The sequence below is a fragment of the Psammomys obesus genome, unplaced genomic scaffold (assembly GCF_907164565.1).
Source record: "Psammomys obesus unplaced genomic scaffold, mPsaObe1.curated_primary_1811, whole genome shotgun sequence".
NCBI lineage: Eukaryota > Metazoa > Chordata > Mammalia > Rodentia > Muridae > Psammomys > Psammomys obesus.
The window spans coordinates 4,383,557-4,410,754 of NW_026585587.1; the positions used below are offsets into that span (position 1 = coordinate 4,383,557).

Genomic DNA, 27,198 nt, shown 5'->3' on the forward strand with positions numbered 1-27,198 from the left:
CCTGTACTCTCAGGCTCTCTGGTCCTGGCTCCTTACACGGGTGAAGAGGTGACTATGCTCCCTCCAGAATTCATTCCAGGCCCCTGTTTCTCACCCTAGCCCAAAGACCACGAACCGCTAGCCCCCACTATCAGGTCAGGCTGATGGCAAACGTTCGTGAGTAATTGCTAGCTGCTTTGAAGCTACCAAATCCATGGTGTCTAGTTCCAAAACTGCATAAGTAGGGCTAAAACTCATGAGTGGTCATGCCAGGCAGTGAATGGACAACAGGAGTCCAGTTACAACACTTATCCCCAATAAATAGAGTCTCACAGTCTTTCTCAGTAGCCTGTAAGTGCCTCCAGCCTTGACCCCAGCAATGGCTTTCTAACTTGCCACCTCCCGCTGGCTTCTGCTATCTTTTACCTTCTAAACTACTCAGAGACAGAGACAGAGACAGAGACAGAGAGAGAAAGAGAGATTACTTCCTAACACAGCTGATCGCATCGTTCCTCTATGTGAAGACTTCAGATAGCGTCTCCCCGTCTATGGATGGAGCCACACAAGGCTTTTTTCCTACCTCCTAGCCTCAATGTCTTTTCCTGTGCCTCAAACACTGTCTTGACTGTAGAGCTCTGTCTCTGATGTGTATGACATCACTGTGATTCTGTGCCCTGCTGCCTACCTCAGTGCCCTTTGCTCACCCTCATCCTTCACGATTGGCTTAAAATGCCCCTTCTTTCACAGAGAGGGACTTGCGAACTATCCTATAACAAATGAGGGGCTCAGTGGAAAACACATCCCAGAAGTACACAGCCAGCTTGAAATTTTACCAAGCACACAGCTAGTTCAATCAATTTTATCAGCCAGAGATAAAAACCTTTATTAAAGGCTCATAGATTCACAAGTTTAAATGGAGCCAGTGCTCACTACATGTAGGGCTCATTTAGTGGGCACATACATACAAAACTTGGCCATTGATCAACTGATGCTTTAATGGCAGAGAACAAAGTCACATTAAGATATTAATGCTCTGACCATTGCTCTGCCATTTAAGTGTAACTCTTACAGAAAAACTGCATGAATCATTTCCAGCTTTAGAGTAGTATCATAGAGGTTTCTGGGACTTGATTATGGTACTCTGTTCAAATCGCAAGGCAGAGAAAATCTTTTTTACCTGAAACCATCTTTTCCAACAACAACAAAGCACAGAATGAAGGCAAATCTTGTTTTCCCTTCTGCAGTATTACTGTCACAGTTACACATTTTCCCCAATAATGGCTCTGAACTAAAAAAAGAAAAAGAAAAAAAGACCAAAAAAAAATCGCTTCTTTTAAAAGTCAAACCTGAATGTCACTTCTTTCCCTTTTCTTTGTTACACAAATTCTATTAATTTTGGTTTCTAAATATTGTATTATTCACATCCTCTCTTCTGGGCCACGTACCGGTCTCCTCCTGACTTCAACTCTTGCCTAGAGGGACAGCCTGACCCTCCTCCTCTCACACTTGCCCTCCCATCCTTCTTCTCAGCTTCAAGGATGGCCCATTGCTTGGTCCTCACCCTTCTGCAAATACTTACTGGTAGCCTCCCACACAGCAGATACTTAGGAAATCCTTTGGTGAACAGCATTCTGGAAAAAGAAGCCCTAGACACTGGCCCAGGCTCTATATATCCTCCATTGCTGGTTGAAATAGACTGATGTGAAGCAATTCTACTCGCTGAACTTTCCACGCTGCCTCTGGCTTCTTGCCTAGAACAATGTTTCCTGGGCTGTCTGACTTTCTCTCTATAGATCCTTTCAGATACAGAGGCCACTTCTCCATATGTCTTCCTTAATTGTCCCCTGACCCTGGCACCTTATTCCGCCTCGGGTGCTCTGTTCTGAGTGTCTGTGGAGCCCTGGGCACACTCAAGCCGCCACCACGCTTCACATGTTCTGTTACTGCCTTCTGTTCTGTGTCTCCCTCCTCCGCACGAGAAGGCCATTCTGATACACGTATTCCTCAGAGCTTCTTGAATGGCCACCCAGCTCCCGCCACCTAGCAAGCCCTCTGTGAATTTGTTACATGTGCAAGCAAACAGTGATTACTGAATGAAGAATCAGACAGCCCCAATCCCCAAACACTTAAAACAAAAAATGACATTAGGGATAGTCATGCAAATTGGAATCCCAAGGGATGAGACCCCAAAGGACGCTGAAACATTGTGTTGGTTACAAGAGCTCCAAGTTCTTTTAGCCAGGGCTTCACAGGAATGTGAATGTGAATGTGAGGCCGGCTGGCTGGCTGTGCTGGTCCATGTTCTGTGAGACTTGAGGCTCTCACGTGTTTCGTAGCCTAAGCATGTCTGAAGGGCAGCCTTCAGCAATCCAGCACACAAGTCAAGACATGTGAGCAGGGGCACATGAGGCCAAATCACAAACATTTCTCCGTTCAAAGTAGCTGGATGAGACTTTTAAACTGCCAGAACCAAAACAAAAGACTCAACTTTCATGACTCCCGACGTCCTTACATTGCAAAGTGCTGCAAATGGAGCTACTTGGAAGGGCAAGGGTCCAAAGGCGGCCCAGAGGATGGTTTCACGTAGAGAGAAACACAAGGTAGGGGACTTCCAAGCCAAGGTCTGTTACTGTGAGGGTTTCTAATTTTCCCAGCTCTCCTTGTGGGCAGGTTACAATGTTCCATCTCAGACTCATGGTGGAATAACTTTCATGGTTCTTCCTGGAGCCATGTGGTGTACGTAAAGATGTCTGGTGGCTGAAAAATGGCTCCATAGCACCACTCTGCCTCTTGTTTTACCTTTAGGAAGCCTCATTCAATACACATAAACAGGGCTATGATGTAGCCCAATGATAGAGGGCTTCCCAGCAAGCATAGGCCCTGTGTTTGATCCCTAGAGCTACAGAAACAGAAAACAATAAACAACCAACAACAATGCACACACACACACACACACACACACACACACACACACACCCCACTTAAAAGTCTTCTCTTTCTAGAACCTTCTAGTCTTTCCTCTTGGGCTTATATTCTGGTACTTACATCCCATGTGGCCCACATCAGAACAGGGGCACCTAGCAAGCATCAAAGCCAAAATGCAAACTTGATGCTACAGAATTGCCAAACTTTAAATTGACTCTTAACTAGAGCTCACATCTGACAATAAGTAGGAATTAGCCCTCTTAGCCATGACCTAAAAATGTCTTCTGTATCACTCTCAACTCCTGCATGCCTTTGTTCCATGGCCTCAGCTCTAAAAGTTTGGGACATTATTTGGTTGGTCATAGCCATGTGGCATTAACTGGGCAGGGCCTAGAGACACACGTCGCCTTGAAGATCCACAGCCCCACGGAACGATGAGCTATTCCACCCAACGTCCTGCAGAGATATGCTGCTGGTCTCAGTCAGCTCAATCAACAGAATCAGTTCAACAGAGCGCCAGACACTTCCCAGGTGTGAAGCAAAGTATGGGGAGACAGAGAAAGATGCAAGCCCCAACTGCCTGTTCCTGTGAGGTAGCTGCTAAATAGAAAAGTCACCCAGAGCCAGTATGATTGCCAAATGCACATTATTAACCACTAAGAGGAACAGTTCAAGCTGGGTGGTAATGGTGCATGCTTTTAATCCCAACTTGGAGGCAGAGGCAGGTGGGTCTCTGAGATAGAGGCCAGCCTGGTCTACAGAGTGAGTTCCTGGACAGTTGGTGCTGTTACACAGAGAAGCCCTGTCTCAGAAAACCAAAAGGAGGAACAGTTCAGAGGAAAAGCCCTTCCCTCTGGGAAATCAGAAAAGCTTTACAGATGAGAAGGCCTTGGAGGGTACATGATATGGAGACTACCAGAAATGGTGCCAGGCAGAAGGCTGGCCAGCCATGCACAGGAAATGCCGTTCACCAAGATGTGCACAATGGGAGCACGGGCAGTTTTGTTTTCTGACAAGAGGATGCAACAGAGGCCTAGGAGTTGAGAAGAGTCCTGGTCGGCATCACAGAGGGGAAGCACCTCAGCCTTTAGGGCCCAGTAATGAGCGGATCATTTCCCCTGGGCAAGAAGAATAACTTACGTGTTGCCCCAGAGACAGAGGACAGAAAAGAGTGGAACAAACTCTAAAAACAGATGTTTGCTTTTGCTTCTTTTTTTAAAACTGCCTAAAAAACAACCGAGAAGAATAACTGGTAGCTTGCTTAGAAAACCCCACCCCTTTCTTGTGTTTTTTCTTGTTTGCTGATGTTCATCCAGTGCTGGAAACTGAGCCTGGAACTCCATACGTGCCAGGGGCTCTGCCTCTGAGAGATACCGTAGCCCTTGTTTGGTCAAAACACCATCACTGTCAACAGCCACTGTTGCCGTTAAATGACCTACGGTGAGTCACCTTAACTGTCCGCTTCACTAGGGGATGATGAAAGCGCACCTCTGCTGCTTATCTACGAGGGAGTTCCCAGGGACAAGTAGTTCAGCACAGCTCTGACATGAGGGTAATCAGCTGATGTCTTCAAAACTTGAATAGACTACCGGGAAGAGGCACACCCGAGAAAGGTGGAGCTCGGTTGAGGATGAAGGTCACTGGGAATGACAGGGCCCTGGTCCCCTCGTTATAGCTCCACTCTGTCTACCATGACGTGAACTAGCTCTCATGACCTTGAGACAAACAACCCTTGTTACATAATATACTATCTTGCTACAGGCTCAGAAACATGGGACCGACTTGCAATGGACTGAACCCTCCAAAACATGGAGTTAAATAAGTAAGTCCTCTTTCTAAGTTGTTTAAATCAATTCTCAGTGGCACAGAAGTGACAAGTGCACAATAGTGCTGAACGTAGAAGAAGTTTCCTTTCTATCCCACTTTGAAGCCACATGACCCCAGAGAAATAAATCCAAATTCTCCATAGCATCAGCAGATATCACAGTGCACCCTGGTCCTAACGACTGGAAAGTCAGCAAAAGATGCTGTGTAAGAGGCAGGGTAACTTGGCTGAAAATAAGTTTGAAGGGAGTCTTGTCAAGGCCAAATCCTTGTCTCTATAAAATATGGTGTCTTAAGTTTAAGTTTTATTGGAAGAGTGCTGCATAAATGCCATAAAAGCTTATGGGCCTCCATTTTCCTTACAGTAAATATCCACTTTAGCAAATTGGAAGGCAGGAGGAAACAGAGTTCTGGAAAACACGACTATAACCAGAGCTTGGCATGGGTAGTAACTGTGCAAACTCCAGGCAGACTCTGTGTGGCCCAGAAACCCTGGAATGGCTTCTCTGTACTTGCCTGTGAGAGCTCAGGCCTCAGGTTTGGTCCCCCACCTAGGAGGCTGGCCTGGCCATCTACACAAAGCCACATTTGCAAATCGTGTTTGACCTTTGAATCTATGCTGAAACCATCACCCAGAAATGCTGATGGGTTTACAAGAGCCCAATGGCCAAGGCCTACAAGAGTAAATCATGTCTGCTTTCTAACAGAATTTAAACTATCTTCAAAGTGGCTTCGAGGATGAGCCCCGAGGATGCTACTGACAAGCGCGGTTGCCTCTCTGCCGATGGAAGGATGGCTGTTTGCTGCGATGTGACAGGCAGCAGAACTGTTGCTGCCGTGAGATTTAATGACTCCCATGCACACCCATAAGACACACAGCCTCTGTCACAAAAGAACATCTTTCAAACACATGTCACAGGACTACCATCATGAAGAAACCCAGTGACCAAGACGGAAAAAAAGGATACACAGATTTGTTTACAGTTTGGCTTGTAACTGTTTCAGGTGTCTTCTTGCTGGCAGAACAGCAAGGAGTCAGTCGTAGCTGGTTGTGGGGGGGGGGCATGCTAAGGGAGAGCAAGCAGTCGGGGGGCGTGGGTCTCCTTACCTCCTCTCCTGCCTCAATTTCTCGAACGGCACGCAATAAGAGGTGGGGCCCGTTGAATACTATCGAGCAGTTGGGGTCACAGCTGTGATTCAGCAGAGACATACTGAAGGAAAGAAAAAAAAAGAGGGGGCTCATCAATGCTCGGAGTTATACAGCTACATCAAACAGACACAACAGTCAAAAGATACGTTAGGTGGGGGGGCTGGGATGGGTTTGAAAGAGATGGAGACAGGACTGGGTTCTTGGAACGTTCATAAGCAGGTCCCTACCCTGCTTCATATGAAGTCGAATGCTTCTCATAATACTGGCTAATTAGGGAGGTTTGATAATGAAATCATTTTTTAGTCCTTTTGGGGAGTGGGTCATGTTAATTACCATCCAATAAGGTAACCCAAACGAAGGGTGTACTGACATGGTCACTCGTAAAGAGATCATCTCTGAGCTCACAGGGTACGGCAACAGTCACAGCAGTCACCTGAGGGGCCACTGGCCCACAGGGGGTCTCACTGCTGAGCTCTGGCAGGGGAGGGCTGTGAAGAAGAATCAGGGGCACATGCTCTTAGTAAGTCCTGATGCATTCTGGGAAGGAGCCTGGTCACTGTCTTTACCTGGATGTTTCACGCGGGAAAGGCAATGACTTTACACTGTCACCATGAACCGACAACAATGAGCATGGACTGTGTGGGCAGTACTTGCTGGGTACTGGGGCAGGGCGGCCACAGGCAGCCACCACAACAACCGTGGGAGGATTACTTACAGGTGAAGAGACCGATGCCGAAGACTCGTGCCCGACCTAGAAGCAGGTAGCCCGGGCTCAGAAACCCTGTACACTACTGCTTTCCCATACCTGTGCCATGAATAAACATGACCTACGACCAGTGACGTGCAAGGGCACTAAGAGAGGAGGCTGAGTCTCAGATGTGAGAAGACGTACTGTCTATGCTTGAACCCTAGGAGCGTAAAGATGGAATGGACATCAGGGTGGGCCTAGCACTGGGCTATGCGCCAGGGATAAAGGCTGCTGTAGTGATGGCTAAGGAACAAAGCAGCAGGCCACTCCTGAAGGCTCCTGAGCCTCTTCTAGAAGTGAGTGGAAAGCATGCTGGGAACCAAAGTCAAAGTTGGTCTGTTGGCACCATGTCTCAAGTCTGGGTGTTTCAGGACAGGAGGCGGAGGACAAAACTCAAGGGAGATTTGTAAGGGAAAGTGCCCGTAAGCCGCAACCTACCCCAAAGACTGCCTAAGAACGAGTGATTAGGTATGAAGTCTGCCTTGTCTTAATACCATAGTATATAACGTGGGTGACAAGACTTAACATTTTTATAGCCTCTCGTAAGTTAGTACTGAGTTTTGAGCGTGGCTATTGAGCTAGCTGCCACAAAAGCCTTTCTAATGACCCCTGAAAGGCTGGGGAGCTGGTGGGAGTTAGTTGGCTTGGGATGTCTGCCATACCTGGGGTACAGGCCAACGCCCACCTCCTGCATTTCCGCGTTGCAGATGGTGAAGGAATTGCAGATCACCTGTGGAAACAAGAAGGGGCGCTGTTAGATGTCTGCCTGAGAAGTCTCATGGGTGAGAGGGCAAAGGCCTGAGATTTTTGGGGGGCCGCTTAGAAAAATAAGTTCTCTAAGGCTCACTTCCCAATCCCAGAAAACACACTTGGCTTCAAGAAGCATGGAAACTACTGACTGTAGTCTCACCTCCCCCAACCCACCATATTCTACAACTCCATGAAATGCTCAAAATTCAAAATACAAATAAGCTACTCATTAAAAACTCAGCTCCGGTGACATGGATGTTTTTCAGACTGCTTGCCTGGTCCAAAGGCCCCTTTATCTTAGATTACAGCAGCAGGTTTGTTTTTATTCCTGCAAAGTGAAGTGCACCCTGAGGGAGTTTGTGATCCAAGCTGCCCACAGACCAGGAGGGGACAGGAAGCTGCTTTGTGGAGCCACAGCACTTACTGGACACACAGAACCCCTTACCGGGCCTGTGGCCTGTTGCTGTGCCCTTTGGGCAGATAAGGAGAGAAAGAAAAAAACATAATCACTATACACAAGGAACTTTAAAACCTTGTTTGTGCAGGAGGTAATGTGTCAGAGGCCAGAGAGTATGTGGAGAGCCCTGGGCTGGAGTCAGCGCCCTAGACCCTGGCACAAGACAATACTCAGACAATGAGAAGGAAAACCAAGGTCCCTGCTCTCACAGAACCTAAGCTCTACATGGTGACAGACATTTTTTAAAAGAAGAACTCCCTGTGACGGAGCACTTATCACTTGTGGAGGATTGCTAAGGAGAGAAAATGAAGCAAGTGAATGTGAAGAATTCTGGGAAGGGAGCTGCATCTGCAAACACAGGTTGTACTGACGGACTAGAACCTCAGAGAAGGTGGAACGCTGCAGGTCCAGAGTGTAGTTAAGACGCCTCTTGGGCTAGGTCTGAGGCATTCCTGACCTACCTTGGTCAGATGTAACACCCTGATATACAGGTAAAACCTCTGGAATAGATTAGCCTAACAAAGCCCTAATCTCCACCAATCAAAAGGCTGAGAACACTATCAGACAGCAGCTGAGGCAGACAGTTGAGACTTCTCCACACTGCTGTGACCTTTTCTCTAATGTTTCCACCAATGTAGCTTTAAAATTCCTTCCTTGATTTATTACTCTGTTCTGTTAGTATAAAAACCTCATGAAACTGCTTCAACATTGGGACATGGAATTTGGGGTAATTTAAATCTGTGGCTCCATGCCATGCCTGCTCATATTTGGCTCCAGAATAAACTATCTCATATTCCCTTTGAGGTGAGAGCTGTGTTTTTATGGCATGAACACAAGAAAAAGAGGTAAAGAACTAGCATGAGGTGGCATGTGGATGGAGAAGAGTGAACCTGGGCCTGGTTGGCTCCCCATCTACTCATCTGAGTTAGGACGGCCTTGATTCCAGGCTCTAAGCTCCGGAACAAAGGTTAGAGAGAGAAGTAGAGACAGTTTATTAGGAAAGAAAATGCACTTCTGCATACTGAGAGGAAAGCCCAAGGCCCTGGGGATATGGGGCAAGTGACCCTTTACAGCACATCTTCATAACCGACATTTGTACAGCAGGACTTTTCCTGAGCATGCTCAGTTCCTTGTGTGAAGCCCAGATAAGAAAGGGCTTCCAGTCTTTCTTTGCCACCTGGCTTCCTTTGTACGTTAATCTTGATGTAGCTTTCTTTCCTCACTGTTTATTCCCTATACACAAAGGTGAACGTCACCAGAATAAGATAAACAAAAAGTGCAGAGGCCTGGACACAGCAAGAATGCTGGCGTAGGCCAAGAAAGCAGTTAAGATGGGAGCAGAGAGGTAGGTCAGACTATCCAGGACTTTACAGCTACTCTGGGAGTTTTATTTTAAGTGAGACTCGAAGTCAAGGTGGAAACGAGTCTGATTTATGTTTGTGAATGATCGTTCTGACTGTAACGCACACACCGAGCCGTTCAAACAAAGGTAAGCAGGCATACGTAGCGCACAGGTCAGGGGTCAATTCATAACCCAGGCAAGGGCTTGGACGCTGGTAACCTTAGTGAGAGGGGTTGGCAACTCTGCCACAGACTTCACCGGGGCGCTGGGGAATGGAGTCACGGAGAAAGTTGGGATTTGGTCTGTAAGTGGCTGATCGTGGCTGTTATTTATTAAGGAAAGGAAGAATGCAGAAGAAACAAGTTTGGCACACAGTGTGGGGTGGGGACCCGGCTTTGTTTCGTTATGGTGAATTCCAAATGGCCCAGGGCTACCTCCAAGCCCTGACTAAATGAACAAATGGAGTTTGGGGAACAGGAAGGGCCAGAAACATAAATTTAGGGTGAAATGCAGAAAGCCCATTGAAAGGGAGGAGACACAACCACATTTGAGATAGACCATGACTACAAATGAATGCTGACTTGTTAGAGAGTTTCCGTACAGAAAAGGCTGAGATAGCTGAGATTTACAGGAGGGAGCAGAGAGTATGAAAAGGTACTCAGTCCTTCGAGGAGGCTTCACTGCTCCAAAAGGCTCTTACATGAAAGCTAAGCAATGTATCACTATCTGGCTTTTTTTCTTTCTCTCCTTTTCTGTTTCCCTAAAAAGTCTGATAAAACCACAGCTTCAAATCAGAAAGTAAACTGGTGCACAGACACATTTTAAACAAATTCTGGTTAAATTGCTTTACAGGCATCTGTTTTGTATTAAGCTGCAAGAGTGAAGGCCCAAACGTACGGTGAGTGACAAAAACACAAGGCTAGATATTCTGTGGTTATTTCTTGAAATTTTAAACATTATTAAATAGCTATGGACTGAGGGATGCGATTACAGATTGTAAATTGTAAAACATATTTTATAGTATATTCAGAACAGCAGGGAGAGAAATCCACCAACAAAAAGTCAGACTGAGCAAGTCACATTTGCTAACATTCTAATGAAATAATTTTTTTTCCTGAAATTTGAAGCAAACTAAAGGCTTTTCCAAAGTATTCTTATTCTGATGGACTCAGTAAGGATAAAAATCTAACACAGAAATACCAGCTTGGTGTCTTTCCCTGAGACACATTTCCTCATGTAACAGTTCTCATGCCTTTGGCAGCATTTATCACACTGGTACCACTGCCCACTGGTACCCTGCCCTAAGTTGCCCACTGGTAGCCTGCCCTAAGTTGCTCAGAGTGTTCAAAACAGTGTTTTTCAGATAGTGCCTTGCCCGAGACACCATTTTATACGCAGCTTTTGAATCTTCACCTTGAGGATGGCGAGCAGTTCTGTCCTGGGTGGACACATGAATGCCAATACCAGCATGACGCGCAATAGTAAGTGTCTTATTCCTGAGAGTACAAAGGGTATTACCCTATTAACTTATCGGGGTAAAGTGGGAGTATTGGAGAACATGAGGATATTTAAAAACATTCCATAGAAACCAGGCCCAAGAACTTACCAGACATACCAGACCAAGACCAGCTCCCTCACTTGGACCACATCATGAGTTGGTCCTAGCACTGGGACTGTAACGCTAGGTCAACACTCTGTAACCTGACCACCCCGTGTATGCCTCATGGGACCTGACCATCCCAGGGGCTTCAGTTTAGCTTACTTCCTACTGTTGACATGGCCTACTCAAATTGCCATCTCCCTGTTAGTCAGGTGGAACTTCCGTCCGTCCATCTACCTGGATCCAGGTCCACCTTTTGCTTCACCTGGTCCCCGAATCTCACTGCAACTAGCTAGCAAGCAGCACCCTACGAATCTTACAGACCTGGGTTACCTCACATCCACTGAGTCAGCTTTTTATTTCTATCAGAAAACCAGCTCTGCCTTCTCAGGCCTCTTAAGTCATTCTACAGCCTACATACATATTTTTTATAGCCATAGATATCACATGCATATTTACTATGTGACATGTGGTGTGTGGTCTGAAAGTTAATATTAGTAATTGAGGCTATTTAAGGAAAGCGAATAATCTGGCATATTGTTGTCAATGATACTGCAATGGCTTGTGAATTTGTTATCTAATAAATTATGACATTCTGGAGAAACACAATCATGTTTGCTCATTTCCAACACAGGGAGCTCCTGACATCATTTACTTGGTGGTGTGCAGACCCAGGCAGGAGGGAGGGCAGTGCCCCATTCTTGTATTCTCATGCCCACCACAACACCTGGTACACAGAAGCCACTGCTAGACATACTCATACAGATGGTTACGTCATAGATGTGGTCCTCGGCATTCCCAGGACGCCATTATCTAGAACACGGTCAGGGAAAATGCTTCATATCAAGAGAATAGTCCAGTGAGAGAAGGCTGACTATGGTAGGAGAGTGCTGACCAGGCAGCATCAGAGTGTTCACCTCTTCCTGACTCCCATCCCCACTACTACAAATGAAAGAGGAAATGTTCTGCGCACAAAATAATATCTGATGAATGAGTTCACGAGTGAGTTTCTTTCCTCTTTGTAAGCTTCTCTTACGCCTTCCCCTTTTATTCTTTTCCTTCCTTTCTTTTCTTTCTTTCTGTTTTTCATGGTTATCTATCTGTCACACTGAGCTCTGCGACACATTATATAGACGTAAGGCATTTTTAAATATTGCTTAACAAATTCCAGTCAAGTTCCTTCTTGGTGTTATTGTGAGAGTTCTGTACCATTCTTCTTGTGAATAAAAAAATAAGTTATCTGTCAACTCCCGCTTTTATTTAAAAAAATAAAATGCTGAGTCCAGGGCCAGTGAGATAGTTACAAGCCTGATGACCTGAATTTGATCCTGCAAACCCACAGTAGAAGAGGAGAGCAATTCTTGAAAGACACATAGAGTGGAAAGAGAGCGCCCTCCCAGAAGTTGTCCTCTGACCCTCTAAATGCACCGCAGATAATCGTACCCACCAGCCCGCCCACCTAACACATGCACACAAAATGATGGTGAAGAGCATGATGATCATAACAATGAAATGATGAGTCCATCCAGCACCACAATGATTAAGAAGAGGATGATTAGAAATATATATTTCACACAGGTCACTCACACCAGTCACCATGGCTAGATGGCAGCTCCTATTTTTTGTTGAAAGAATAGGTAGAGAAAAATAAGTCCCTGTGTGCTCAGCCCATAATTCGAAAGTAACTCCTCTTTCTATTAAGGAGTGAAAGAATGAAAGTAATGTCAGAGAACAAATTTTACACATTTAAAGAGCATTAGCCATGCATAAACAGTTTTCTTAAATCTCACATGGTAAAATATTAACGAGTGGCTATTTCATGCTAGAGGAACATGTAGGAATGGGTATCAAGATGTTATTTGAATAAAAATGGAAGACACTAAGCTAAAGAGTCCCTTTAAAATCAAGTATGGGTATTACTTTAAAACATTTTCTATGATGTGAAACTAGAATGTATAATTTATTGCTATTGAATATGAAGTTATGCTTAAGTTTCCTATTTTTTTTTCCTTTAAAAGAACTGAGAGTCTCTATCATGGTGCCCTTTGTTAGATGCCAAAAAACCTAGTGAGCAGGCACGAGTTTGGTCACCAAAATGTATCTTATAAAACCCTACATTTAAAAAAAAAACCATCAAAGTGAAATTTGAAAATAAACTGCAACCAGGTTTTTGCGTCCTGTGGTGCACAGTCTAGGTTTATAACCTCACATACATGTCCTGAGGTGAAATCCCCTCCCCACTCTAGGACGGACACGACATCTGTTCAAATTCCACATTGTTCCTCGATTGATCTTTTAGAACTCTATGTTTTCTACTACCATGACAGCAAATGAAGCGCAGGATTTGCGACGGGGGGGGGGGGGGGGGGAGCAGAATCATTACTGCTCTATCACCTTGGCACAGCGAAGCTGAGCGCCTGCGAGACAACGTTCGATTGGATCAGAGCAGAGTAACCCTACGAGGACCAGTCACTTCCCAGCACGTATCCAGTTGTGAAGAGATACACAGCCCACCCCAAGTAATGGCAGCTGTGCTCTTCAAATAACAACAAAATCTCAAGCATTCAATAGGCGGAAACTCTGTCTCTCGATAGAAGCGTGAAGTGGTCCCTCAAAGGGCATCTGCATTGCTTTATGGCATCTCTTCTTAATGCCTGAGAAGCAGGTTTGGCACACAGGACTTGGACACGCAGGCTGCTAATTAGTGGCACTGAAGGTGAACTTTCAAAAGAGCTTATGGCACTTAGGTTTATTCCGTTCTCTGAGTTTAAAAAAAAAAATGGAGCTAGGAAGAACTGACAGGTTAGAAAAGCAAAATGCACACATTTTCAGACAACTTAGCTGTGTGCCTCTACCCCACGCCTACAGCCAGTGTTTCTCTAACTTTAAAAGCACAGTAAGCATGTTAATCGAGCCATATTTTTCTCAGGCTGCATATGACATTTTACTGAATACACATCTGGTTTTAAAAGATTATCTTTTGTGAGCCCCAAGGGTGTGTCATTCCCATGACACGAGTGTTTAGCTGGGCTGCCCAGAAAGGTCGCCTAGAGGGAAAAAGATAACATTTCTCAAATGAGGAATCACAAACCAGAAGCTGGCACGTTTCTAGATTGTTTCCAAGAGAAGAGTATTTAAGGCAACCTTTTCAACACTGATGTTTAAGAAGTAATAACTAAAACAACCACTGCCCCTTTATTAGGTAGGTACAGGGACGCCTTCACGGAGTGTCGGTGGGTTTGTCTGATCAGCTTGATTTAATCATTCTATAATGGATATTTGTAGCAAAAGGATCACAGTGTACTCCAACAACATATGCAATCATTAGCTGCCAATTAAACATTTAAAAGTTTCAACACAGAAAGCAAGGATACTGGAAGACAAGTGATAGAAAAAAAAAATGACAATTTCTGTAAGTTTGACCCGGGATGTTTGCACATCTTTTATCTGCCGGGAATTCTTCCAAAGCTTCTGAAAACGTTAAAAGTGTTAAAAGGGGAATACTAATCCTACTTTTAAAAACTTTTTACATGTACAGTGTATGTATGTATGCATATGTGACTATTCTAATGCATGCCTATGTCTGCTGTCAAGAGCTGGTTCTCCCCCTCCAACATCTGGGTCTCCGGGACTGAATGCAGGAGAACAGGCTTGGCTGCAAGCACCTTTGCTCACTGAGCCATCTCTTTGGCCCACATAATTCTACTGCTAAGCAAAACTTCTAGTGTGTTCCTGTGAATGTGCTTGTATTGAGCCACTAAAACCTCTCTGTTATCTCGTGGTTTATGAAAGGGACATGAAAATTATGAAATACAACCTAGCTGTTTTCCTTTTTCTTTTATTTTTCAAGTCAAGGTCTCAATAGACAGCCCAGGCTGGCCTCAGACTTGTGATCCTCCTGCCTCTGCCTCCTGACTTGTGGAGTAATAGGTATATCTGCTCTAGGCCCATCTAGTTTCTTAAGGAAAAAAAAAAACTGCAAAAATATTGAGCATCAAATTCATGCCTGCAAGATGCTACCTGAGACCTAATGCAACAAAAATCCATGTTAGCCGTGATGGGGGAGGGGCTGAAAAATTAATTTAAAGCAGTTTAAATTCCTCGTATATCATTTACTAAATAGGAAAATCCTTACATATTAGGAATTTTGTTCAAAAGCTTTGAAATGACCTGGCTAATACAAGCCAAGTAGAACATAAAATAATCTTGAGATGGCTTCATTATCTCACCTACGTGGCAATCTACTCGGACTGGTACGCATCCCACTGACTCGGCAACAGCAATCTGTCACACTTCAAGCCCTGGCTGCCGCTAAGTATGCGATGCTGAACAATGCATGGGCAACAATGCACGGCCGAGGCTGACATCAACACCAAGGCCAACATCTGTAAGACTGTGCTTGGTGCTCTGCCTCCCCCCCACGGCCACAGTGCCACGCGCAGGCTCATGAAGCCCCTCTGCATGCCACACTGGCTTTGTGAAAGCTGCCCACATTCTCATTTCCCAAGGGCACTCCTCACCATAGAATTCCTCACCACATCGCACAACCGCCCTGGATGACAGAAAGCAAAACAGGAATGATACCCCACGCTCCTGCATGGTTTTTTTCTTGGGCGCCATTACCTGGCATCCCACCTCGTTAAAGCCATCTAATGGGAAAGCACTCACTAGTGATGTCTATCAAAAAAAAAAAAAGTGTAAAAGCCAGGAGTTCTGGGTTGCCATTTCCATCATGCACTCTTCCTCCCTCATCCCCAGGCTCACAGCTGCTATGGCACTCTTAAATAATTTATCGTAAGACATCGTCTATAGCTCTGCCGTGGGGCCTTGTATTACAGGTTTCATTGGGATTCGTGCCTATCCAAAGGTTTATCACAATAAATTCAACTTCCTCCCAAGGAGCACACTTTAAAATTCTTTGCTTTAGCTTCAATTTCCAAAAAAGAAAAAAAAAAAAAGTTCCCGTCCATGATAATCTAGTTTCATATTTTCTTTCATATAAGGGGTGTGGAAATCCAGCCCGAGGCAGGGTCTGTGCTCTGCTACATAATTGGTCTTAGTTCTAGTTCTGAGTTCCTAAATGAAGTGTGCTGGGTGGTTTACATCGCCCGACTGAGGCTGGATTGAAGACAGCAGAGTGTGGCTCAAACCATCTGTGTTTTTCCATCAAGCTAATGGAGAAAACTACAGAAAAATGTTCCACAAGGAAGTTAAGACTGAGCACTAACCAACGGCCTAACGTGATTCCTAAATGGAAGATTAATCCTGATGTGGGCTGAGGCTGCTCTCAGGACGCAGAAAGGAAGGCGAGAACCCTCTGCAGTGGACTTCCGACAGCAGGGGTCCCTCAGACTGGCCGCGTCTGACACGTTCAGTCGTGACACACAGACGCACACTGTTCACGTCACTGCGAGCGATGTGTGAGTGAGTGAGTCTGGGCTGAGTGTGGTTATACAGGAAGGTGTTCTGTGAACCTGCATTCAAGAATGTCTCAGGCCATGGTGGCAAACAGGAGACATCTCGGTGGGCCAGACCTGCTGTGGTTGGACGCTACCCTGATACTGTTTTGCAAGACCCAACTGTGTGGTGGAGACGCTGTGAGAAATGCGGCTCTGAGGCCAGTCATCTTTGTGGTCTCTCAAAGCGTATTCTATTATTTTTCAGAATAGAATAAGAGAGGAAAATAAATCATAGCTCCATCTTCTTCCCAACCACAGCCCTTTCTCTAGAGCAGTGGCTTTCAAGCTTCCTCATGCTGCGACCCTTTAATGTAGGCCTTCATGTTGTGGTGACCCCCAACCATAAAATTATATTATTCATAACTGTAATTTTACTACTGTTATGAATCGGAATGTAAATATCTGTGTTTTCCAACAATCACAGGGGTCACGACCCACAGGTTGAGCCTTAGAGGATGCTTATAACTGCCCTTCCCTTCCTGCTCCAGCCATGCTCACAGAAGACCAACATTCTTGACCAGGGAGAGTGAGAACAAATCACCAATAAGGGTTTAAAAGACATATAAACCCAGGCCTCGGAAAGACACACCACCAGGCCATGGCTGCTGAATACGGAAGAGCACCCACCCATCCCTCCAAGCAGACTGCTTTCTCACCCAGTCCCTGGATTTTTCTACTCTTCACATCTTCTGTCCCTGAATTGCTGGCAGGTCCCTCTAAACACGGCAGCCCTCTCTCTTCTTCCCTGAACTAGCACTGATATTTTGGGTACTGACCAGGTCCCTTCTTGGGAGAGGTCCTCAGATCTGCCCACCTGGAAGAGGGTGACCTCTTGGCTTACAGGTCATAGTACTCGGCAACACATCTACCCCAGCATTTGGCATACTAAACTGAGCGCTCACAAAATGCTCTTTGAGTGAATGTGTGCCGAGCACATTAATCAAAGCCACGGCTGCCTTTAACAGCTTCATGCAAACTGCCTAAGGTCTCTCACGTAGACTTATAGACTCAGTTTCTTGGGAGGCTTCAATGGGAGAATAGTGATTCTGAAGACAGTTTAGGCCACAAGGCAAGTTTGAGGCCCACCTTGGTGATTAGCAAGATCCCAAAAAAAAGGAACAGAAGGAACTGGGGGTGTGATTCAATGGTAGAACGCTTGCTTAGAAGTATGAGGCTCTAGGCTCAGGCCTCGGTGAATAAAACAAATTCTCATTGCACTTTCTCCTTCCTCCCTCTTATTTTATTTTCTCTTCCTTCCTATAATAAATACTCATTCAGCAAGCTACGCAGGCAAGATTCTGAGCTACCCACAGGTATGAATTCCCATGCTCACTGCACTTGTACCCAGAAGACTTGGTCCAGGTCATCAGAGCGGCTGGGGCAGGCTAGAGAAGCTCAGAAGCTGGAATCATGAGCAACAAGCCCTGCTATAAATATAATACCCAGACAGCCTTGACTTTCCAACCTTCAAGGTCATGACATCTGAAAACAACAGCAATGACAATAAAAAGTAGAAGGAACAGGGACATGAGGTTCTGCACCAGCACGGAAGTGATGTGCCCCCATATGGCCCCTTGGTTAAAAAGGACACACAAGTCCCTGAACTGTGTCTTGTTGGGAAGAGGAAGGTCACAATGACTGAGCACGTGCAGCAGCAATCTGAAGAGGTGCGCAGGGACAGCCTTGGGGGTGTCAGGTCCCTGCTTGTCCTCAGCACGCTCCTCTGGGACTTGCTGGCCCAAAATCCATGACATTGGCCCACTGTTCCCTAAAACTGAACCGCATGTCTGAGAGAGGAACACCCGTCATTTCTCTTGTCGCTAATACTGTGAAACGTGTCACGTTCAGATTTCTCCAGGCCACAAGGAGGTGCAGCCAGGACCTCCACAAGCACAAGACCGAGAACTCAACACTTTCCTAAGGCAGCTGCTCATGCACTGTCACACACCAACTGAGAAAACTCAATTCTGCAGGAGTCCTGGGACAGGACCCAGCCAGGTAAGGTCAGGGGCTGGGACCATCTGCAACGGAGGCTTATTCCTTTGTTGAAAGCCCAGTGTTTGCCCAGAAGGAGAGAAGATGATCCCTTCCACCATTCTGCTTTATTTCATTCTCCCAGTAGGCCCAGTAAGACTGAGAAAACGTCCTACATTTCTCTCCGATTTTGACAAATTTTAGCCTGCCTTGGCCAAAGATGATTTTCCTACTATTGGCCATATTTCCTTGTGAGCAGCTCTGTCAATAAGACAAGTTGTGATAATGTGGGAAGATATTCTAATCTGTCAGATCAATTTGGAGACACAGGAGCCCACTGCTCTTCAGTGACCCTGGGAGGGGCTCGGCCTCCACACGCTCTGGTCATCCATGTGCAGGATTGCTGCGGATTATGAATGCCAGCTGGGAGGCATGGAGTAAAACGGAGAGCTTCTGAATCCTCCACTCTCCCGCTGCTTAACTGCAGTCGGCCACCATTCCTAAATTAGTGCCACAAAGAGAAAGATAGTCTCTCCCAGAGAGGTAGGAAACATTAATCAGCCACAGATTGAGTGGCTAAAGGAAGAAAGAAAAAAGGAGGCCTGACACATGTGAGCTTCTCTGTGTCTGTGGCCATTCACCCACGGGCCCATCCTTCCTCTCAGCCCACTTTCCTCCCATCTCCCCTCCAACAAACCCTTCTGCCTTTTACCACATCACACTTAAAATTGTGAGGGAATATGGCTTTTCATGTGGGCAGAAGTGTGCTAAATTGCTCACGCGCCTGCATTTATAAACCACTGGCCAATTCATTTTGAATAAGAAAGGCCCAGAAATAAAAGGCCGGGATTGAGCAGAAAACTACAAACCAGAGGTATTGTGAGGATTAATTGAGAAGATAAAAGGAGACCTGAGAATGAGTCTTGACACACAGGAAGCATAGTCAATGGCAGCAACTGGTACAACAGTCCATCAGTTACAGAAGGGTGCATTATGCTAAGTTCGCTGAGAAAAATCATTAACAGCTCAACTCTGTCAGGTTGCAAAAGAGTCCAACACCCGAAGTCTTGTGTTATTGAAATGCAGAATCAGTATAGGGACCTCTGGGCTTCTGGAAAAAAGTAAGTTGAAAACTATACGGACATTTCTGCCACTACAGCCACTTGAGGCCAAGATCTCTCTGCCTCCTGGAGTCTCACCCACTAAAACGCTGGGCAGTTGTGGGCCCCTCCTTGGACATGTAGCACCACAGAGGGGCATTCAGCTCCACACTTTTTTTTTTTTAAACCCAAACTAGTGCCTGGTCAGCAGTCATGGGACAGACTAACATAAGTCACTCAAAACCCAAACTACGTCCCTGCATAAAATTACAGGCTTGTGCCACGCCAGCGGACTTGCCAAATGTGGCTACACTCTGGGATGACTTAGTGCACACAAACTCCCAGCATCCTCCTTCCATACTGAGTTAAGCCCTGCCATTGCCCTTCGAACTGAATTTAAATGAGTTATTCTAAAACCCAAGCCCACATTGCTTTTCTACCTATTACAGAGCTCTCACTAAGTAATCAAGTGAAGGCATTTTGTGGGGTAGAGCTGGCAGAGATGCCGGGGATGGATTTCCCAGTCATTCATCATTAGCCGGACAAATGAAGAGCCAGGTGAGGAACTTCCTGGAATGAGGTGGCTATTTGTTATAGAGAGTGCTGGCCCTCAGGGTCACAGGACATAAAAGGGAACAGAAGAAGGAAACAGACGTTTCCCTGGAAACTTGGGTGGTGCTCATCAGCAGAACACTTGCCTAGCATGTGTGAGGTCCCGATTTAACACCTAGCATTCAAAAACATAATGACAATAAAAGGTATTTACAAAAAGTTTATAGATAGAGAGGCACACTGTCATAAAAGAGTCACATTGTTTCTGTTTTGTTCTAGTGACCTACGGGTAATTAAAACACCAGGCGGTCCCTGGTGATGAGGGCCCGCTGCCCTCTGCCCTCTTGTGTAGACTTGAGTTGGATGGTCCAGCCAACGGTCACTGTTCCATGCTAGAGGCATATAAAAAATTTTTGACAGGTATTTACATTTCCTAGCTTTAGGCCTGAATGTGCTACCTGTGGTCTGACCATTGTAACTTCCTATCTTTCCTTTGTTCGCTCCTGGATAATTACTCTTAGTGATGCCTCCAATAAGAAGTCTGAATTTCCTACATGAACCAGCCACTGACTATTCAATGTCACAGAGAAAAGAGCGAAGTTTTCCATGTCTTGAGATAAATTCACTTAGTTATTTTTAACAAGAACGTTTTGAATGATCCTCGCTTTCCCTCTAGCTTTGTCTCGCACACACACTCTCTTGATTTTTCTTCCATATCTAGACAAAAGAGAATGTACTCACAGGAATAATTAGGGTTTATAATTATAGTAAACACAAGTGATTTTACAGACGTGAGGCTTCTAACTTCAAAATCAAAGACAGGGAGTGCAAAGGTCCAGATGAAAATGAACACTGCTCCTGAGAAAAAGGTACCAATGAGAGGAAAAGACATACTGGCTCACAACATGAAACAGACATAAGTAAAGCTCACCTTTGCATAACTTGTACTTGAATAGGGCTAGCGGGGAAATCATTGGAAAGCCCATTTAAAGGAAAAAAAAAATAAGCTAAAGCATTATCAATAAAAGATAAGTCAAGAAAAAGGGAACATGAAGCCCAATGGGGACATGAGCAAAGAATGAAAGAGAAACAGGATGGAAAGAAGAAGGATCAAGGGGACAATGAGTGGAAAGCAGGACCATTATGAAGACCAGAAGCCACGGGAATTCCTGTCAATGTATGTCTGTGCTGTTACAAAGAGAAAAGATGGAGAAGGCTAGGACAATATGTAATAAACACAGTGAGGGACACGCTGCCAGACGATAGCGTCCTCTTAGCTGAGGTAAACAGAAAAGCTGGCTGTCAGGAGCGAATGAATGCAGGGCCTGCCAATGAGCAAACACTGAGCGCATCGGCTGACGGCTCGCATTATCAACTGTTCTCATCGGACCAACTAGAGAAGATCGTGATGGAGGCTGCCCAAATCTCTCGTTAACGGAAGGCGTTTATCCCATCCCCAGCATTGCTCACATTCTGAGCAAACGAGACACAAAATATTAGACAGGTTTTATGGGACTTTTTTTTTCTAAGCAGAAGGCAGATATAGCAGGGGTCTGCAGTGCTTCAGAAAACTGTTAAAAGTCTTCCTAAAAGGATGAACCTAAACTTCCCAAACACCCCCACGTGCTTAGGAGGAGTCTCGGAAAAAGCACAGGAACTATCCAGCAGGACGTCCCTAAGGTGGTGCACAGCTAAATGCCGCACGGCTGGATCACAGTGATGAGTAAGTATCCTCACTTGTAAGGTACTGACTCCCACGCACAAAGCGATTATCAGACGTTGTATGAAGCGACCAGAGGATGAGCAAGAGGCTCTAGCACTATGACAAAGGAACCTGGCAGGCATGTAATCATAAACTACCCAAACACCCAAGAAAGCATTAAAAAATAAACACCTTTGGGCAAAGTGTTGCCTCTCAGAGCAAATCAAGATAAGTTGGAGTCCTTTGGTTATAATACTAATGACTACCAGGGTATTAGAGAAAGAATTGTTTTATTCCTTCCACAATTTAAGTTCTCTTTGTTGGGAAATCTGACTGTATACTGGTACAATCAAAACATATACACCCTATTAATTAACAAAAAGTATTTTTTTTCAGTATTTAACCCTGAGGATGGGGGTAGGGAAAGGCACTTTAAAGAATATATTTATTTATTCATTAGTTTTGACAAGGTTTCTCTGTGTGGAACTCGCTGTGCAGAGCAAGCTGGTGTTGAACTCAGAGATCTACCTGCCTCTGCCTCCTGAGTGTCGTGTGCCTCATGGCAAGCTGGGAAAACTACTTACTAAAACGAGCTACAAAATGGAAAGTAGCGACCACCAAAGGCCCACATGAACCTCTTCCCAACTGTGATATGAGAGGAGTCGTTTCTCTGTTCACCACAGTGTTAGCCTCATGAGAGAAGCCTCAGAGATTAGGAGATAAGCAGTGACAGACACTAAGCCTGTTCGGCGAAGTGAACTTCCTAAGGCACAGCAGAATTCTGAAACATTTCTGATCCTTCTTACTGAAATGTTTAAGAAGTTCCCCGATTTTTCCTTTTTGTGTGTTCGGTGTACATGTCCCCACCCCCTGTGTGTGTGTTTGGGGGTGAGTGTGTGTTTGTGCAACAGTCAAATGCTTCTCATCCTTCCCAAGTGGGCGTTTACCGATACAGGACAATTGCATTTGCTGCCTCCTTCCCTTAACCGGTCCATGGCACTTAGGTGGACCAAGGACGCAGCACAGGAAAGGATGGAGGAGGCAGTGAAGAATGGCCACATGAAAGAGTAAGACATGGTAAGACGAAGTCGCTTCAGACTCTCCTGCTGATGTGCCTGTCACTTTCCCTGTCACTCGCATGGCACCCCTTTCTTGCCATCTCTATTGCTCTTACTTGTCATCATCTCTGGCTTGCGGGTTTACGTCTCTCCTACTCCATTCATCCCAACCTCGTCTTTAAACTGCCACCAGATAAATATTTCCTAAGAATGGATTGAATTTTTCAAAGAGAAATATGAGCTCTGCCCAGCGCTGCAGCTTAAGGACAAAGCACCTTGGCCTGATGGGAAAGCACCCCCAGAACCTGTTCCCAGCCCATCGTTCCAACAATTCCAACACCCAGTGCATCTTGCTGTGAACCAGCTTCTTTGTCAGTCTTCAGTCATGACCTAGCCTCACATTGTGGATAGCTTTGTTCTCCAGTTGCTCTTTAAATAGTACCTCTTTAAGGATTTACTTTACGTGAATGAGTGTTTGCCTGCGTGTATGTCTGTACTCGGACTGACTGCTGGCTACTCATAGAGGCTAGAAGTGGGTACTAGATCCTCTGGAGTTCCAACAGTTGTGAGGTGCCATGGGGGTGCTGGAAACTGAACTCGGGCCTTCTGTTAGAGCAGCCAGTGCTGTTAACCACGGAGCTATTTCTTCAGCCCCCAAATTTGCTTTTTACAAACTATCTTAAAATTTTATTCATCCTTCATGATTAAGTTTTAATAAATGTCATCTCCTTCAAGAAATGTCCCTGTGTTCCACTGGATGTGTTTCTACATACCTTCTCAACATTTCATTCGCACACTAACTGCAGCACTTCCTGCTTTTCTCCTTTGACGTGACGCTCAGGGTGAAAAAGCCCAGCTCTAGCACCAAACCAACACTGAGTGGTGGCTCGACTTCTCTGGTCCCGTGAGAACTCTGTGGCAACTGTGTATGCAAATGTCTTTTCCTGTTCAAAAGATCTAAGTTCCTTGAAGTCATGGTCCTTATTTCCCTTGAAGAAATGCTTTCAAAGAAAAAAGTATGTATCTGTGATATATATTGGCTACGAGCATACTGTGATAAATTATACATCATGGTATTTATATTATGCCAAGGTTCCATTTGTCTACCTCCACTGAAAGAAAAATGTCTCCTCGGTCAAGTATTGACATAATCACTCAACATCTTTGTTTTCCATCCAATCCCAAGGCTTTTCCACATTCTGGAAGTAATCACTATTCCTAGTTTTGAGTTTTTAAAGCTCTTTATTTTTGTAACAGTCTTATCCCATATGCACATGTTCTTATATGACTTTTAAATGTTTATCATGAAGTGCTTTGGCTTCTTTTAAATTAAGTCCTAACATATCTATTATTTTACAACTTTTTTGATGAACAAATGTTCCTAGGATTCATGAATGCTGATACACATAGCTACAGTTCAGCTGCTGAGAGAATTTCTGTCAAATGTGTTGTAGAAAGCACTTAAGAAAAATAATGTCCAAAGTAATATCTTTTTGTAAATATAAAAATAAAAACCAAAAACAAAACCCTGAAAAAGATCCCAATATTTCTTATTAGGAAGATACCTGGATAAATCATGATACTTAAAAAAAAAAAAACTCTCTTATACTAGTACTTCTTGTATATCATATAGCATATTTCTACACTTTAAAAAGGAAAATGAGCTGGGCACACAGGCACATGTCTGTAATCCCAGCACTCAGGGAAGCAGAGGCAGGCAGCTCTCTGTGAATCCCAGGCCATCCTGGTCAAAAAACTGAGTCCAGAACAGCCAAGCCTACACAAAGAAACCCTATCTCAAAAAAAAAAAAAAAAAAAAAAAAAAGAGGGGGGGATGATAAAGAGATTTAAAGAAAAGCATGCCTCATTGTGGTTACCTCCTCCTTAGAACCTGCTCATGATCAGCTGTTCGGTTAACCATCTGAAACACCCACAGAATCATGTAAGACGCCAAAGTAAACAGACATGTTTATCTCAGCAGAGACAGATAAGGAGACCAGACATGGACCGTAATGCCCTATCATCTACTTAGATCTAAGCAGGCAGAGGGTTATTCTTAATTCTTTGAAGTATTTCTAATTCTTTCTGCTTGCTTTTAAGCCCTTTCAGCCACTAATATCCTCAAGAATGACTTTCTTCCTTGAGACTGTCATTCTCTCCAACCCTAACCTGGCTTTCTCTTCCTCTGCAGTGGCTCCCCCACTAGGCATGAGCCAGGTATGAGGAGGATGCCGGGATAGCCCTGCCTTCTCACATCTAACTCTGACTCCATCCTGTGATAACACGTGTTGCCCGAAGTGGCTTGCCTTTCACTACACCATCATTTGGTCAACCACTGCAAGGTGGCAGAAATGCCCCTACTTATCCTATGGCAAGTCAGGTGCAAATCTTAGGCAGAACCAAACCTCAGAAAAATAATCACCACCGAAACATGTTATGAGTCTAGAGTTCCCATCTTCCTGAGGACCAACAGAAACTAATCTTCAGGATAAGGCACTTGGTAGAGATGCGAGGGGAGACAAATTATGCCAAACCCAATGCCACGTGTCACATGCAGCACCTGCCAATTCCTTTCCGAAGAACTCGCACAGAAAACTATGAAACGGAATTGAAGCCGAAGGGAAACACAAGACTGTCAACTAGAGACAAGTTTTCCTATAAAAAAATAAGTATTCTTCACAGAAGTTCATCTCATTCTAACTATACCATTTCCCCATGAGTGTTAGAATTGCTTATTTAGGAAAAAAAAAAAAAAAAAAAGGAGGGTGGGCATTATTTTAACACACAATAGTACCAAAAAGGCCCACATATCAGTGTAACCCCTTCCTTCCCTCCAATTTCAAGAACTTAATTTCCTCTTTTTCCTTTCCCATCAGTCCCTTGAGCTCACCAACCCAGCTCCCACAACTCCCTTCCACTCTTGGTAAGTAGGACAGGAGGGACTTAAAGTGGCTGGTCTTCACTCTCTCAGGGCATGCCTCCTTCTTTCTGATTTGAGCTACTGTGTCATCGTAAATCACCTCCTTGTGCACCCTGGATCTTTTCACTGCTGGATTTCTTATCCCTGCTTTGACAAATGCATGTTTCTCTGCAACAGACATATTGTTTCTACGCTTGAAGAGGCTCAAACCTTTCTTCAAAAAAAGCTACCTGTCAAAGTATCACTGTCGCCCCCGTACATGTCAATCAAGTCCAATACCCTCCCCAACTTTTCTGTCTACCTTCCTTCTTTTCCAGCTACCCCCATCATCTGTCTTCATTGTCTGCTAAAAATCCTCTATCACCTAGAAAAGCAATAATTTCTGGATCGTTCTCTCTAAAGCCTTAGGAAGTGCTCAGGGAAATTTTTACTTTGGACTTATTTTCACTCCAGAATTCAGAGTTGCAGAGTCAGGGTAAAAAATGGAAGGACATTTGCAAGACAACCTTAGCCTAATGTCAGAGCTGAGGTTAGAGGTTACAACAGTCAAGCTGGGGACTTTGGATGGAACACTGGAGAAACACACATGTTATGGTATCAATCCAGGGCCAGGTGCTCTGTCTGCTGCTGTGCAAATTCCCTCATCACCACAGAAATCAGGAAGAGTTCCCAGCATCCTTTTGCAGACAGTGGCTCTTAGGTTCAAAGGTTCAAAGAGGCTTTGCAAAAGTGTCAGATTGAAACAAATCATGAAATTTGCAGGCAAATGGTGGGAACTAGAAAAGATCATCCTGAGTCAGGTAACCCAGAAGCAGAAAGACCCACATGGTATATACTCATTTATAGGTGGATTTTAGCCATATAATACAGGATAAACATCTAAAATCTATAGTTCTAAAGAAGCTAAACAACAAGGAGGACCTTAGGGAATATGTTTAATCCTCATTTCAAAGGGCAAACAGGATAGACATCAGAAGTAGAAGACAAGGAACAGGACAGGAGCCTTCCACAGAGGACCTCCGAAAGACTCTACCCACCAGGGTATTAAAGAGGATACTAAGACTTGTAGCCAAACTTTGGGCAGCGTGCTGGAATCCTTATGAAAGAAGAGGGAGACAGAAAGACCTGGTGGAGACAGGAACTCCACAAGGAGAACAACAGAGTCAAAAAACCTGGGCCTACAGGGGCCTGCAGAGACCAATATTCCAACCAAGGACCATGCATGGAGAGGACTTAGACCCCCTGCTCAGAGAAAGTCTATTGGCTGCTCAGTTTCCAAGTGGGTTCTCTAGTAAGGGGCACATGGCTGTCTCTGACATGAACTCAGTGGCTGGCTCTTTGCTCTTTGATCACCTCCCCCTGGAGGGAGCAGCCTTGCCAGGCCACAGAGGAAGATGATGCAGCCAGCCTTGATGAGACCTGATAAGCTAGGGTCAGATGAAAAGGGAGGAGGTCTTTCCTATCAGGGGACTAGGGAAAGGGCACAGGGGAAGAAGAGGGAGGGTGGGTGGGACTGGGAAGAGACGAGGGAGGGGGCTGCAGCAGGGATACAAAGTGAATAAATTTTAATAAATAAATAAACAAACAAACAAATTAAATCAAATTTAATTTAAAAAAAGAAACTAAATTTATCTGACGCGCTTACATTCCGAAGCAAA

At 44.9% G+C, this 27,198-nt stretch overlaps 1 protein-coding gene across 6 annotated transcripts in view; it reads right to left on the reverse strand.

Annotated features, from left to right (window-relative positions):
* Nucleotides 1-27,198, reverse strand: part of Smyd3 (SET and MYND domain containing 3) — a 522,086-nt gene that overhangs the window by 122,014 nt on the left and 372,874 nt on the right. For 5 of the 6 annotated variants that reach the window (XM_055608843.1, XM_055608855.1, XM_055608861.1 and 2 more), the window contains 2 exons: nucleotides 7,289-7,356; nucleotides 5,837-5,939 (listed from right to left, as the gene is read on the reverse strand). In XM_055608843.1, coding sequence (XP_055464818.1) covers nucleotides 5,837-5,939; nucleotides 7,289-7,356 — 171 coding nt within the window. Of the gene's footprint in view, nucleotides 1-5,836; nucleotides 5,940-6,593; nucleotides 6,625-7,288; nucleotides 7,357-27,198 lie in introns of those variants that run through there. The other variant, XM_055608878.1, reaches the window with a different exon arrangement.